Raw genomic sequence first — 14,073 nt, 5'->3', positions numbered from 1 at the left:
ACTTATTTATTGGTGGGTTAATTTATCCACCAATCAGCAAGAACATCCCAGGTTCTTCACCAAAAATGGGCTGGCATCTAAACTTACATTCTTGCTTTTCATATAAAGATACCAAGAGAATGAAGAAAATTTGATAATGAGTAAATCAGAAAGTTGCTTAAAATTGCATGCTCTATCTGAATCACAAAAGAAAATAAATTGTGTTCAGTGTCCCTTTAATATAAGCCTTTATGAATAGGCAGCTAATTGAATTGGGATTCAGAGGAATACAAGTAAAAACTTTATTGAACTAACACGCTCCCTATTGATTATATCCCAGGTTAACTACTATACATAGTGTTCCAGAATCTGTATCTAATAATTACTACCCAGGTGTGGTGTTTTTAAATTTGTGTGCGAGTGTAGCAAGAAGCAATTTTTTTTGCTGTCTTTTAAAATTAATTTAATAAAAGCGAATTTTTATTAATATCACTACTATCTCTTTACATCACAGAATATACGTATATGCATTTTTGATTGGCTGATGGCTGTCACATGATACAGGAGGAGTGAAAATAGACATACATTTTGAAATTTGTCAGAAGAAATATCTACTACTCATTTGAAGTTGAGAATAAGGAGCCCATTTATCAAGCTCCGTATGGAGCTTGAAGGTCCATGTTTCTGCTCTGAGGAGGCGGATAGAGATTGCGTGAAATCAACCAAATAGAATACGATCGGGTTGATTGACACCCCTTGCTAGTGGCTGTTGGCCGCAAATCTGCAGGGGGCAGCATTGCACCAGCAGTTCACAAGAGCTGCTGGTGCAATGCTGAATGCGGAGAGTGTATTGCTCTCCGCATTCAGCGATGTCTGTCAGACATGATCCGCTGATCAGATTATGTCGGACAGACATTTGTTAAATGCATTTGTTGAGTATGCAAATCTACTGTATTTACTGGTCCTTTAAGTATTTTTGTAGCACAATATATATATTTTTTCCCCTGTCTTAAAATGTATGGTTTGGTTTGTCCTTTCATGTCTGAGTGAATTACATTTTGCAGTTTGAATCTTTAGGTATAAACACCTCTTTTTTCATTTACTAAATAAAAGTTTACAATGAAGAAAGCATTGCACAGGTTTTCCCAGCTGTAATTTTCTTTGTTACAGCACCGATTTTATTTTCAGTGCTCTAAGACTATCCCATAATGGTTGATAACCATATTGAAGGGCATGGTATTTTCCCGTTCTTTTCTGCTGCCTCAGAACACCACATTTATTTTTCAGTTCTGCACCCATTTGTTCCTATTTTTTGACACACTCTTTTCAGCTGACTTCACTTGTTATTTCTATACGTATTTTCCTGAGATTGTCATTTCCATTCTGCTTCCAGAACATGTAGGTCTCTTCCCTTGCTAAACAAACTATTTGCTTTTCATGCCACGGAACTGGGAGTGCTGCTTACTAGATGAAAAGAATATTACTCGCTTTCTGAATTTTACAAAGGAATTTCGAGTAAAATAAATATAACCCCCCCCCCCCCACATTTTTAAACACAGTATAACATAATCAACAATTTCAAAGTTAGTTTAATTTTCCTTCCCTCTGCATCAAATGACAGCCAATAGTCAATCACAAAAGGCGTTTACATATACTCTGAATTCTTGCACATGCTCGGTAGGAGCTGTTGCCTCAGAAAGTGTGCAGATAAAAAAAAAAAAGATTGTACACATTTAGATAAAGGAAGTGAATTGGAAAGTTGTTTACAATTGTGAACTCTATCTGAAACATGAAAGTTTAATTTTGAATTTAGTATTAAAAACAGAATTTATGTTTACCTGATAAATTACTTTCTCCAACGGTGTGTCCGGTCCACGGCGTCATCCTTACTTGTGGGATATTCTCTTCCCCAACAGGAAATGGCAAAGAGCCCAGCAAAGCTGGTCACATGATCCCTCCTAGGCTCCGCCTACCCCAGTCATTCGACCGACGTTAAGGAGGAATATTTGCATAGGAGAAACCATATGATACCGTGGTGACTGTAGTTAAAGAAAATAAATTATCAGACCTGATTAAAAAACCAGGGCGGGCCGTGGACCGGACACACCGTTGGAGAAAGTAATTTATCAGGTAAACATAAATTCTGTTTTCTCCAACATAGGTGTGTCCGGTCCACGGCGTCATCCTTACTTGTGGGAACCAATACCAAAGCTTTAGGACACGGATGATGGGAGGGAGCAAATCAGGTCACCTAGATGGAAGGCACCACGGCTTGCAAAACCTTTCTCCCAAAAATAGCCTCAGAAGAAGCAAAAGTATCAAACTTGTAAAATTTGGTAAAAGTGTGCAGTGAAGACCAAGTCGCTGCCCTACATATCTGATCAACAGAAGCCTCGTTCTTGAAGGCCCATGTGGAAGCCACAGCCCTAGTGGAATGAGCTGCGATTCTTTCGGGAGGCTGCCGTCCGGCAGTCTCGTAAGCCAATCTGATGATGCTTTTAATCCAAAAAGAGAGAGAGGTAGAAGTTGCTTTTTGACCTCTCCTTTTACCGGAATAAACAACAAACAAGGAAGATGTTTGTCTAAAATCCTTTGTAGCGTCTAAATAGAATTTTAGAGCGCGAACAACATCCAAATTGTGCAACAAACGTTCCTTCTTTGAAACTGGTTTTCGGGCACAGAGAAGGTACGATAATCTCCTGGTTAATGTTTTTGTTAGAAACAACTTTTGGAAGAAAACCAGGTTTAGTACGTAAAACCACCTTATCTGCATGGAACACCAGATAAGGAGGAGAACACTGCAGAGCAGATAAATCTGAAACTCTTCTAGCAGAAGAAAATGCTTTATCCAAACTGCTTGGGAAAGGAAAAGGTTCGGATTGCGGAATAGTTGGTATTTTGGTATTTTTGCAGTTTGGAGAGGGGATCGGACCAAGTGTGAACAACAATATAATGTAGTTTAGGTAATATTTAAATGTTATAATGCAGCCTTAGATTGGTCATGCGGTCTATCAAGTTCAGTTATTAAATATTTTTTATTTTTTTTAAAAAGATTTTTATGGGACAGACAGCAGAGGTTTAGAGAAGTGAGAAAAATATCTGAATAATTTCTTCAATAAAAACAGCCGTTTTTGGTTCGGACCTGGGTAGCGCTTGCTACATTTAGCCACCAGTCAGCAAGTGATATCCAGGTGCTGAACCGAATATATACATTTTAACAAAATCAATCCTAGATGGGCTATATAAATGGTTCATCTACAAGACACGTGTGCATAGAAAAATCTAGTGTACTTTAGTCAAAATTAAACTTTCATGATTCAGATAGAGCAACTATTTTAAACAACGTTCCAATTTACTTCCATTAACAAAATGTGCAGAGTCTTTTTATAATTACACTTTTTGAGTCAACAGCTTCTACTGAGCATGTGCAAGAATTCACAGAATATACGTATATGCATTTGTGATTGGCTGATGCTGTCACATGATACAGGGGGAGTGGAAATAGACTTAACTTTAAAGGTCTCTGAGGAAGCGTATGTGAAACGCGACCACGTCAGGGGACCGTTGTTATTTTAATTTGCTCACCTGTTGTGGTATTTCAAAAATAATTTAGATTTATTTTAACACTAGTATTGACAAACCTAAATCACCTGGAAAATACTTTAAGGGAAAAGTGTTGGTGCACACAGCATTTGGCGTGTGCCGAGTACTTTATTACCTAAAAATCAAAGCATACTTAAAGGGACACTGAACCCATATTTTTTTCTTTCGTGATTCAGATAGAGCACGCAATTGTAAGCAACTTTCTAATTTACTCCTACAATCAATTTCTCTTCAATTCACCTTGCTATCTTTATTTGAAAAAGAAGGCATCTAAGCTAAAGAGCCAGACAATTTTTGGTTCAGACCCTGGACAACACTTATTTATTGGTGGGTTAATTTATCCACCAATCAGCAAGAACATCCCAGGTTCTTCACCAAAAATGGGCTGGCATCTAAACTTACATTCTTGCTTTTCATATAAAGATACCAAGAGAATGAAGAAAATTTGATAATGAGTAAATCAGAAAGTTGCTTAAAATTGCATGCTCTATCTGAATCACAAAAGAAAATAAATTGTGTTCAGTGTCCCTTTAATATAAGCCTTTATGAATAGGCAGCTAATTGAATTGGGATTCAGAGGAATACAAGTAAAAACTTTATTGAACTAACACGCTCCCTATTGATTATATCCCAGGTTAACTACTATACATAGTGTTCCAGAATCTGTATCTAATAATTACTACCCAGGTGTGGTGTTTTTAAATTTGTGTGCGAGTGTAGCAAGAAGCAATTTTTTTTGCTGTCTTTTAAAATTAATTTAATAAAAGCGAATTTTTATTAATATCACTACTATCTCTTTACATCACAGAATATACGTATATGCATTTGTGATTGGCTGATGGCTGTCACATGATACAGGAGGAGTGAAAATAGACATACATTTTGAAATTTGTCAGAAGAAATATCTACTACTCATTTGAAGTTGAGAATAAGGAGCCCATTTATCAAGCTCCGTATGGAGCTTGAAGGTCCATGTTTCTGCTCTGAGGAGGCGGATAGAGATTGCGTGAAATCAACCAAATAGAATACGATCGGGTTGATTGACACCCCTTGCTAGTGGCTGTTGGCCGCAAATCTGCAGGGGGCAGCATTGCACCAGCAGTTCACAAGAGCTGCTGGTGCAATGCTGAATGCGGAGAGTGTATTGCTCTCCGCATTCAGCGATGTCTGTCAGACATGATCCGCTGATCAGATTATGTCGGACAGACATTTGTTAAATGCATTTGTTGAGTATGCAAATCTACTGTATTTACTGGTCCTTTAAGTATTTTTGTAGCACAATATATATATTTTTTTCCCCTGTCTTAAAATGTATGGTTTGGTTTGTCCTTTCATGTCTGAGTGAATTACATTTTGCAGTTTGAATCTTTAGGTATAAACACCTCTTTTTTCATTTACTAAATAAAAGTTTACAATGAAGAAAGCATTGCACAGGTTTTCCCAGCTGTAATTTTCTTTGTTACAGCACCGATTTTATTTTCAGTGCTCTAAGACTATCCCATAATGGTTGATAACCATATTGAAGGGCATGGTATTTTCCCGTTCTTTTCTGCTGCCTCAGAACACCACATTTATTTTTCAGTTCTGCACCCATTTGTTCCTATTTTTTGACACACTCTTTTCAGCTGACTTCACTTGTTATTTCTATACGTATTTTCCTGAGATTGTCATTTCCATTCTGCTTCCAGAACATGTAGGTCTCTTCCCTTGCTAAACAAACTATTTGCTTTTCATGCCACGGAACTGGGAGTGCTGCTTACTAGATGAAAAGAATATTACTCGCTTTCTGAATTTTACAAAGGAATTTCGAGTAAATAAATATAACCCCCCCCCCCACATTTTTAAACACAGTATAACATAATCAACAATTTCAAAGTTAGTTTAATTTTCCTTCCCTCTGCATCAAATGACAGCCAATAGTCAATCACAAAAGGCGTTTACATATACTCTGAATTCTTGCACATGCTCGGTAGGAGCTGTTGCCTCAGAAAGTGTGCAGCTAAAAAAAAAAAAAAAAAAAAAGATTGTACACATTTAGATAAAGGAAGTGAATTGGAAAGTTGTTTACAATTGTGAACTCTATCTGAAACATGAAAGTTTAATTTTGAATTTAGTATTAAAAACAGAATTTATGTTTACCTGATAAATTACTTTCTCCAACGGTGTGTCCGGTCCACGGCGTCATCCTTACTTGTGGGATATTCTCTTCCCCAACAGGAAATGGCAAAGAGCCCAGCAAAGCTGGTCACATGATCCCTCCTAGGCTCCGCCTACCCCAGTCATTCAACCGACGATAAGGAGGAATATTTGCATAGGAGAAACCATATGATACCGTGGTGACTGTAGTTAAAGAAAATAAATTATCAGACCTGATTAAAAAACCAGGGCGGGCCGTGGACCGGACACCCCGTTGGAGAAAGTAATTTATCAGGTAAACATAAATTCTGTTTTCTCCAACATAGGTGTGTCCGGTCCACGGCGTCATCCTTACTTGTGGGAACCAATACCAAAGCTTTAGGACACGGATGATGGGAGGGAGCAAATCAGGTCACCTAGATGGAAGGCACCACGGCTTGCAAAACCTTTCTCCCAAAAATAGCCTCAGAAGAAGCAAAAGTATCAAACTTGTAAATTTGGTAAAAGTGTGCAGTGAAGACCAAGTCGCTGCCCTACATATCTGATCAACAGAAGCCTCGTTCTTGAAGGCCCATGTGGAAGCCACAGCCCTAGTGGAATGAGCTGCGATTCTTTCGGGAGGCTGCCGTCCGGCAGTCTCGTAAGCCAATCTGATGATGCTTTTAATCCAAAAAGAGAGAGAGGTAGAAGTTGCTTTTTGACCTCTCCTTTTACCGGAATAAACAACAAACAAGGAAGATGTTTGTCTAAAATCCTTTGTAGCGTCTAAATAGAATTTTAGAGCGCGAACAACATCCAAATTGTGCAACAAACGTTCCTTCTTTGAAACTGGTTTCGGGCACAGAGAAGGTACGATAATCTCCTGGTTAATGTTTTTGTTAGAAACAACTTTTGGAAGAAAACCAGGTTTAGTACGTAAAACCACCTTATCTGCATGGAACACCAGATAAGGAGGAGAACACTGCAGAGCAGATAAATCTGAAACTCTTCTAGCAGAAGAAATTGCAACCAAAAACAAAACTTTCCAAGATAATAACTTAATATCAACGGAATGTAAGGGTTCAAACGGAACCCCCTGAAGAACTGAAAGAACTAAGTTGAGACTCCAAGGAGGAGTCAAAGGTTTGTAAACAGGCTTGATTCTAACCAGAGCCTGAACAAAGGCTTGAACATCTGGCACAGCTGCCAGCTTTTTGTGAAGTAACACAGACAAGGCAGAAATCTGTCCCTTCAGGGAACTTGCAGATAATCCTTTTTCCAATCCTTCTTGAAGGAAGGATAGAATCTTAGGAATCTTAACCTTGTCCCAAGGGAATCCTTTAGATTCACACCAACAGATATATTTTTTCCAAATTTTGTGGTAAATCTTTCTAGTTACAGGCTTTCTGGCCTGAACAAGAGTATCGATAACAGAATCTGAGAACCCTCGCTTCGATAAGATCAAGCGTTCAATCTCCAAGCAGTCAGCTGGAGTGAGACCAGATTCGGATGTTCGAACGGACCTTGAACAAGAAGGTCTCGTCTCAAAGGTAGCTTCCATGGTGGAGCCGATGACATATTCACCAGATCTGCATACCAAGTCCTGCGTGGCCACGCAGGAGCTATCAAGATCACCGACGCCCTCTCCTGATTGATCCTGGCTACCAGCCTGGGGATGAGAGGAAACGGCGGGAATACATAAGCTAGTTTGAAGGTCCAAGGTGCTACTAGTGCATCCACTAGAGCCGCCTTGGGATCCCTGGATCTGGACCCGTAGCAAGGAACTTTGAAGTTCTGACGAGAGGCCATCAGATCCATGTCTGGAATGCCCCACAGTTGAGTGATTTGGACAAAGATTTCCGGATGGAGTTCCCACTCCCCCGGATGCAATGTCTGACGACTCAGAAAATCCGCTTCCCAATTTTCCACTCCTGGGATGTGGATTGCAGACAGGTGGCAGGAGTGAGACTCCGCCCATTGAATGATTTTGGTCACTTCTTCCATCGCCAGGGAACTCCTTGTTCCCCCCTGATGGTTGATGTACGCAACAGTTGTCATGTTGTCTGATTGAAACCGTATGAACTTGGCCCTCGCTAGCTGAGGCCAAGCCTTGAGAGCATTGAATATCGCTCTCTGTTCCAGAATATTTATCGGTAGAAGAGATTCTTCCCGAGACCAAAGACCCTGAGCTTTCAGGGATCCCCAGACCGCGCCCCAGCCCATCAGACTGGCGTCGGTCGTGACAATGACCCACTCTGGTCTGCGGAAGGTCATCCCTTGTGACAGGTTGTCCAGGGACAGCCACCAACGGAGTGAGTCTCTGGTCCTCTGATTTACTTGTATCCTCGGAGACAAGTCTGTATAGTCCCCATTCCACTGACTGAGCATGCACAGTTGTAATGGTCTTAGATGAATGCGCGCAAAAGGAACTATGTCCATTGCCGCTACCATCAAACCTATCACTTCCATGCACTGCGCTATGGAAGGAAGAGGAACGGAATGAAGTATCCGACAAGAGTCTAGAAGTCTTGTTTTTCTGGCCTCTGTCAGAAAAATCCTCATTTCTAAGGAGTCTATTATTGTTCCCAAGAAGGGAACCCTTGTCGACGGAGATAGAGAACTCTTTTCCACGTTCACTTTCCATCCGTGAGATCTGAGAAAGGCCAGGACGATGTCCGTGTGAGCCTTTGCTTGAGGAAGGGACGACGCTTGAATCAGAATGTCGTCCAAGTAAGGTACTACAGCAATGCCCCTTGGTCTTAGCACAGCTAGAAGGGACCCTAGTACCTTTGTGAAAATCCTTGGAGCAGTGGCTAATCCGAAAGGAAGCGCCACGAACTGGTAATGCTTGTCCAGGAATGCGAACCTTAGGAACCGATGATGTTCCTTGTGGATAGGAATATGTAGATACGCATCCTTTAAATCCACCGTGGTCATGAATTGACCTTCCTGGATGGAAGGAAGAATTGTTCGAATGGTTTCCATCTTGAACGATGGAACCTTGAGAAACTTGTTTAAGATCTTGAGATCTAAGATTGGTCTGAACGTTCCCTCTTTTTTGGGAACTATGAACAGATTGGAGTAGAACCCCATCCCTTGTTCTCCTAATGGAACAGGATGAATCACTCCCATTGTTAACAGGTCTTCTACACAATGTAAGAATGCCTGTCTTTTTATGTGGTCTGAAGACAACTGAGACCTGTGGAACCTCCCCCTTGGGGGAAGCCCCTTGAATTCCAGAAGATAACCTTGGGAGACTATTTCTAGTGTCCAAGGATCCAGAACATCTCTTGCCCAAGCCTGAGCGAAGAGAGAGAGTCTGCCCCCCACCAGATCCGGTCCCGGATCGGGGGCCAACATTTCATGCTGTCTTGGTAGCAGTGGCAGGTTTCTTGGCCTGCTTTCCCTTGTTCCAGCCTTGCATTGGTCTCCAAGCTTGCTTGGCTTGAGAAGTATTACCCTCTTGCTTAGAGGACGTAGCACTTTGGGCTGGTCCGTTTCTACGAAAGGGACGAAAATTAGGTTTATTTTTGGCCTTGAAAGGCCGATCCTGAGGAAGGGCATGGCCCTTACCCCCAGTGATATCAGAGATAATCTCTTTCAAGTCAGGGCCAAACAGCGTTTTCCCCTTGAAAGGAATGTTAAGTAGCTTGTTCTTGGAAGACGCATCAGCTGACCAAGATTTCAACCAAAGCGCTCTGCGCGCCACAATAGCAAACCCAGAATTCTTAGCCGCTAACCTAGCCAATTGCAAAGTGGCGTCTAGGGTGAAAGAATTAGCCAATTTGAGAGCATTGATTCTGTCCATAATCTCCTCATAAGGAGGAGAATCACTATCGACCGCCTTTACCAGCTCATCGAACCAGAAACATGCGGCTGTAGCGACAGGGACAATGCATGAAATTGGTTGTAGAAGGTAACCCTGCTGAACAAACATTTTTTTAAGTAAACCTTCTAATTTTTTATCCATAGGATCTTTGAAAGCACAACTATCTTCTATGGGTATAGTGGTGCGTTTGTTTAAAGTGGAAACCGCTCCCTCGACCTTGGGGACTGTCTGCCATAAGTCCTTTCTGGGGTCGACCATAGGAAACAATTTTTTAAATATGGGGGGAGGGACGAAAGGAATACCGGGCCTTTCCCATTCTTTATTTACAATGTCCGCCACCCGCTTGGGTATAGGAAAAGCTTCTGGGAGCCCCGGGACCTCTAGGAACTTGTCCATTTTACATAGCTTCTCTGGGATGACCAAATTGTCACAATCATCCAGAGTGGATAATACCTCCTTAAGCAGAGCGCGGAGATGTTCCAACTTAAATTTAAACGTAATCACATCAGGTTCAGCTTGTTGAGAAATGTTCCCTGAATCTGTAATTTCTCCCTCAGACAAAACCTCCCTGGCCCCATCAGACTGGTTTAGGGGCCCTTCAGAACCATTATTATCAGCGTCGTCATGCTCTTCAGTATCTAAAACAGAGCAGTCGCGCTTACGCTGATAAGTGTGCATTTTGGCTAAAATGTTTTTGACAGAATTATCCATTACAGCCGTTAATTGTTGCATAGTAAGGAGTATTGGCGCGCTAGATGTACTAGGGGCCTCCTGAGTGGGCAAGACTCGTGTAGACGAAGGAGGGAATGATGCAGTACCATGCTTACTCCCCTCACTTGAGGAATCATCTTGGGCATCATTGCCATTGTCACATAAATCACATTTATTTAAATGAGAAGGAATTCTGGCTTCCCCACATTCAGAACACAGTCTATCTGGTAGTTCAGACATGTTAAACAGGCATAAACTTGATAACAAAGTACAAAAAACGTTTTAAAATAAAACCGTTACTGTCACTTTAAATTTTAAACTGAACACACTTTATTACTGCAATTGCGAAAAAATATGAAGGAATTGTTCAAAATTCACCAAAATTTCACCACAGTGTCTTAAAGCCTTAAAAGTATTGCACACCAAATTTGGAAGCTTTAACCCTTAAAATAACGGAACCGGAGCCGTTTTTAACTTTAACCCCTTTACAGTCCCTGGTATCTGCTTTGCTGAGACCCAACCAAGCCCAAAGGGGAATACGATACCAAATGACGCCTTCAGAAAGTCTTTTCTATGTATCAGAGCTCCTCACACATGCGACTGCATGCCATGCCTCTCAAAAACAAGTACGCAACACCGGCGCGAAAATGAGGCTCTGCCTATGATTTGGGAAAGCCCCTAAAGAATAAGGTGTCTAAAAAAGTGCCTGCCGATATAATCTTATCAAAATACCCAGATTAAATGATTCCTCAAGGCTAAATATGTGTTAATAATGAATCGATTTAGCCCAGAAAAAGTCTACAGTCTTAATAAGCCCTTGTGAAGCCCTTATTTACTATCTAATAAACATGGCTTACCGGATCCCATAGGGAAAATGACAGCTTCCAGCATTACATCGTCTTGTTAGAATGTGTCATGCCTCAAGCAGCAAGAGACTGCTCACTGTTCCCCCAACTGAAGTTAATTCCTCTCAACAGTCCTGTGTGGAACAGCCATGGATTTTAGTAACGGTTGCTAAAATCATTTTCCTCATACAAACAGAAATCTTCATCTCTTTTCTGTTTCTGAGTAAATAGTACATACCAGCACTATTTTAAAATAACAAACTCTTGATTGAATAATAAAAACTACAGTTAAACACTAAAAAACTCTAAGCCATCTCCGTGGAGATGTTGCCTGTACAACGGCAAAGAGAATGACTGGGGTAGGCGGAGCCTAGGAGGGATCATGTGACCAGCTTTGCTGGGCTCTTTGCCATTTCCTGTTGGGGAAGAGAATATCCCACAAGTAAGGATGACGCCGTGGACCGGACACACCTATGTTGGAGAAATGTCTATTTTAAAAGAAAAATTGAATACATTTCAGGAATCCCCCCTCTAATTATAGGTGCCGCCATTTTGTAACCTAGGTTACACTGCATGTATCTGAAGAAGAGTTACCGCACAAGCACTGGAATGCAGTGAAAGCTAGATTTCAACATGATGGCACTAGGGTTGAAACCTCAGCCATGTTTTCCTGGACACTTATTAGTTACTTATGCTGCAGAGTGTTCAGGGAGGAATACGAATAGTGCATATAAATAGTGCTGTCCAGAAACACAACACCTGTTCCTCCTTGCACACTCTGCAGCATGTGTAACTCATAAGTGTGCACAAAAATATGGCTGAAGTGCAGCACCCATGATTAGAGGGTACTATGTACATAATAGTGAATAGTGTTTAAAGGGACACTCAAGTCAAAATTAAGCTTTCATGGTTTAGCTAGAGCATGCAATTTCAAACAACTTTCCAATTTACTTCCATTAACATAATGAAAATATGCTCTTTTTTTTTTATATTTACACTTTGAGTCACCAGCTCATACTAAGCATGTGCAAGAATTCAAAAGAATAAACGTATATGTATTTGTGATTGGCTGATGGCTGTCACATGATGCAGGAGGAGGAGTGGAGAGAGACATAACTGAAATTTGTCAGAAAAAAATAATAATCTACTACTCGTTTGAAGTGCTATTGCATTGTCTTTTTATCATGCTTTTGTTGATTATGCAAATCTACTGTATCACTTATAAGCACATTATCATTATAAACAGATTCTCTTTAAAAAAAAAAAGAAAACAGGTTGATATCATTGTAAGACAAGATTCACATATAATGAATTTTAGCTACATTTCTTACCAGGCAACATTTTAGCCAACGTGAAGAGTGTGGAGTCGTTTGCAACAAAACAAGAAGAGAATAATAATGCCGCATCTTTGCCATGAAGATCTGCCAACTCATGTTCTAAATCAACATGAAATTTACTCGTTCCGGAAATATTTCTAGTTCCACCAGCCCCTGCACCGTGCTGTTTCAGAGTTTCCCTGCAAGCAAAAGATACATTTTCGGTTTTAATTTCAAGTTGCATACAGTAAAATGAGTTACATTCTCAACTTAAAGGGACAGTTAAAGGGAAAGTACACTGTAAAATAGTTTTTCGATTAATGTATTTACAGTGACTCAGTATAAAATATTTGAGAAATTGCATTTTCGGGTTTATTTGTGTATATGAAGTAGCTGTTTTTGTGCTTTGAAACCACAGCCTATTACAATGGGTTGAGCTTCAGGTAATATCAGATCTCATTTTGTTATCACTTTTGTGTACACAGACTTGCTTCCTTATCTTATATTTGTCTGGAACACCAACTCAATACATAGAGAGAACAATGGAACATTATCATTTTATTACTTAACTATCATGCCCCCCCACTGACAGTGTAATCTCTTCTGATGGCTGTGTTTACTTAGGCTTGTCAATAGCGTATACGCCAGTATCAAAACTTTCAGTGTAGGTTGGGAAGCCACAAGCTAAATCGGCTATTTCAAATGCTGAAATAGGAGTAAAGGAGCTACTTGCAACCAATTTAATACACTCTAGCAGGTAAAAGGGATCATTGGGAATAATTTAAAGGGGAGAAAGTTTTTGGGTGAACTGTCCCTTTAAAGTTAAAGTAAATTTGCAATACCCCAATCTAGTTATGGATTCTCCTACTTGCATATACTGTATTACAGTCGCTAACTTTATATTTCCTAAAAATGTTCCGAAAATAATATATTTTATATTTCATAATGTTCACCTTTTCATGGCTTCCTCCGCCCCCTGCTCGATTCCGGGTTTCTTACCGTTACACGTATGAGCAGTCACACCCGTTTTATACGTCATTAGCCGTGCTCATTCTCGTGAGCCCAATTTTTTGCGCATGCGCAATAATACGAGCTGCGCTGCGATACTAAACATTGTATCACTGGATTCATTGTTTAGTATCATAGCGAAGATCGTATGAGCAGTTTGCATGCAGTGTATTCCCCGGCGACTAACGAGCAATCTATAATCAGTAAGCCCAAAACTTTATTTCAATATAAATTAATGTTGCATGATGTTTCTTAAAATATTACACATAAATAATATTATTCATTACTCAATGTCAGCAATTATTGATTAGTATAAAAATATATTATAGCTTATCATGTCCTCAAATTTAGAACGATGAAGTTGTGCATTGCAATCATATCTAATATAACCAATAAGAATAGTTTATATTTTCCATAGTAGTCTATCAATTTCTAAATACTTGCTAATACTGACTTCACTCAATTGCAAGAACGATAAGTAATACAATTCCTTTTGTCGTTTAAATGCGCATGCGGCTATTGTGAAAGCGCATACGATACTGGATTAAAATTCAAGGATTTCCGCATGTGCATAGCAACATGTGGGCGTGAAACAGTTTTAGACGCCCATGGGGGACCAATTAGATTTAGACAATGCGGGAGTTTCATGAGAATAAACAGGTCTATA

At 40.1% G+C, this 14,073-nt stretch overlaps 1 protein-coding gene across 1 annotated transcript in view; it reads right to left on the bottom strand.

Annotated features, from left to right (window-relative positions):
- The window catches only part of ALAS1 (5'-aminolevulinate synthase 1), an 82,960-nt gene that overhangs the window by 14,078 nt on the left and 54,809 nt on the right, over nt 1-14,073 (bottom strand). The window contains exon 6 of the mRNA XM_053721019.1: nt 12,414-12,598. Within this exon, the coding sequence (XP_053576994.1) occupies nt 12,414-12,598 (185 nt within the window). The remainder of the gene's footprint in view (nt 1-12,413; nt 12,599-14,073) is intronic.

The sequence above is a fragment of the Bombina bombina genome, chromosome 7 (genome assembly GCF_027579735.1).
Source record: "Bombina bombina isolate aBomBom1 chromosome 7, aBomBom1.pri, whole genome shotgun sequence".
Lineage (NCBI taxonomy): Eukaryota > Metazoa > Chordata > Amphibia > Anura > Bombinatoridae > Bombina > Bombina bombina.
This window is presented reverse-complemented; position numbering and strand designations above follow the sequence as displayed.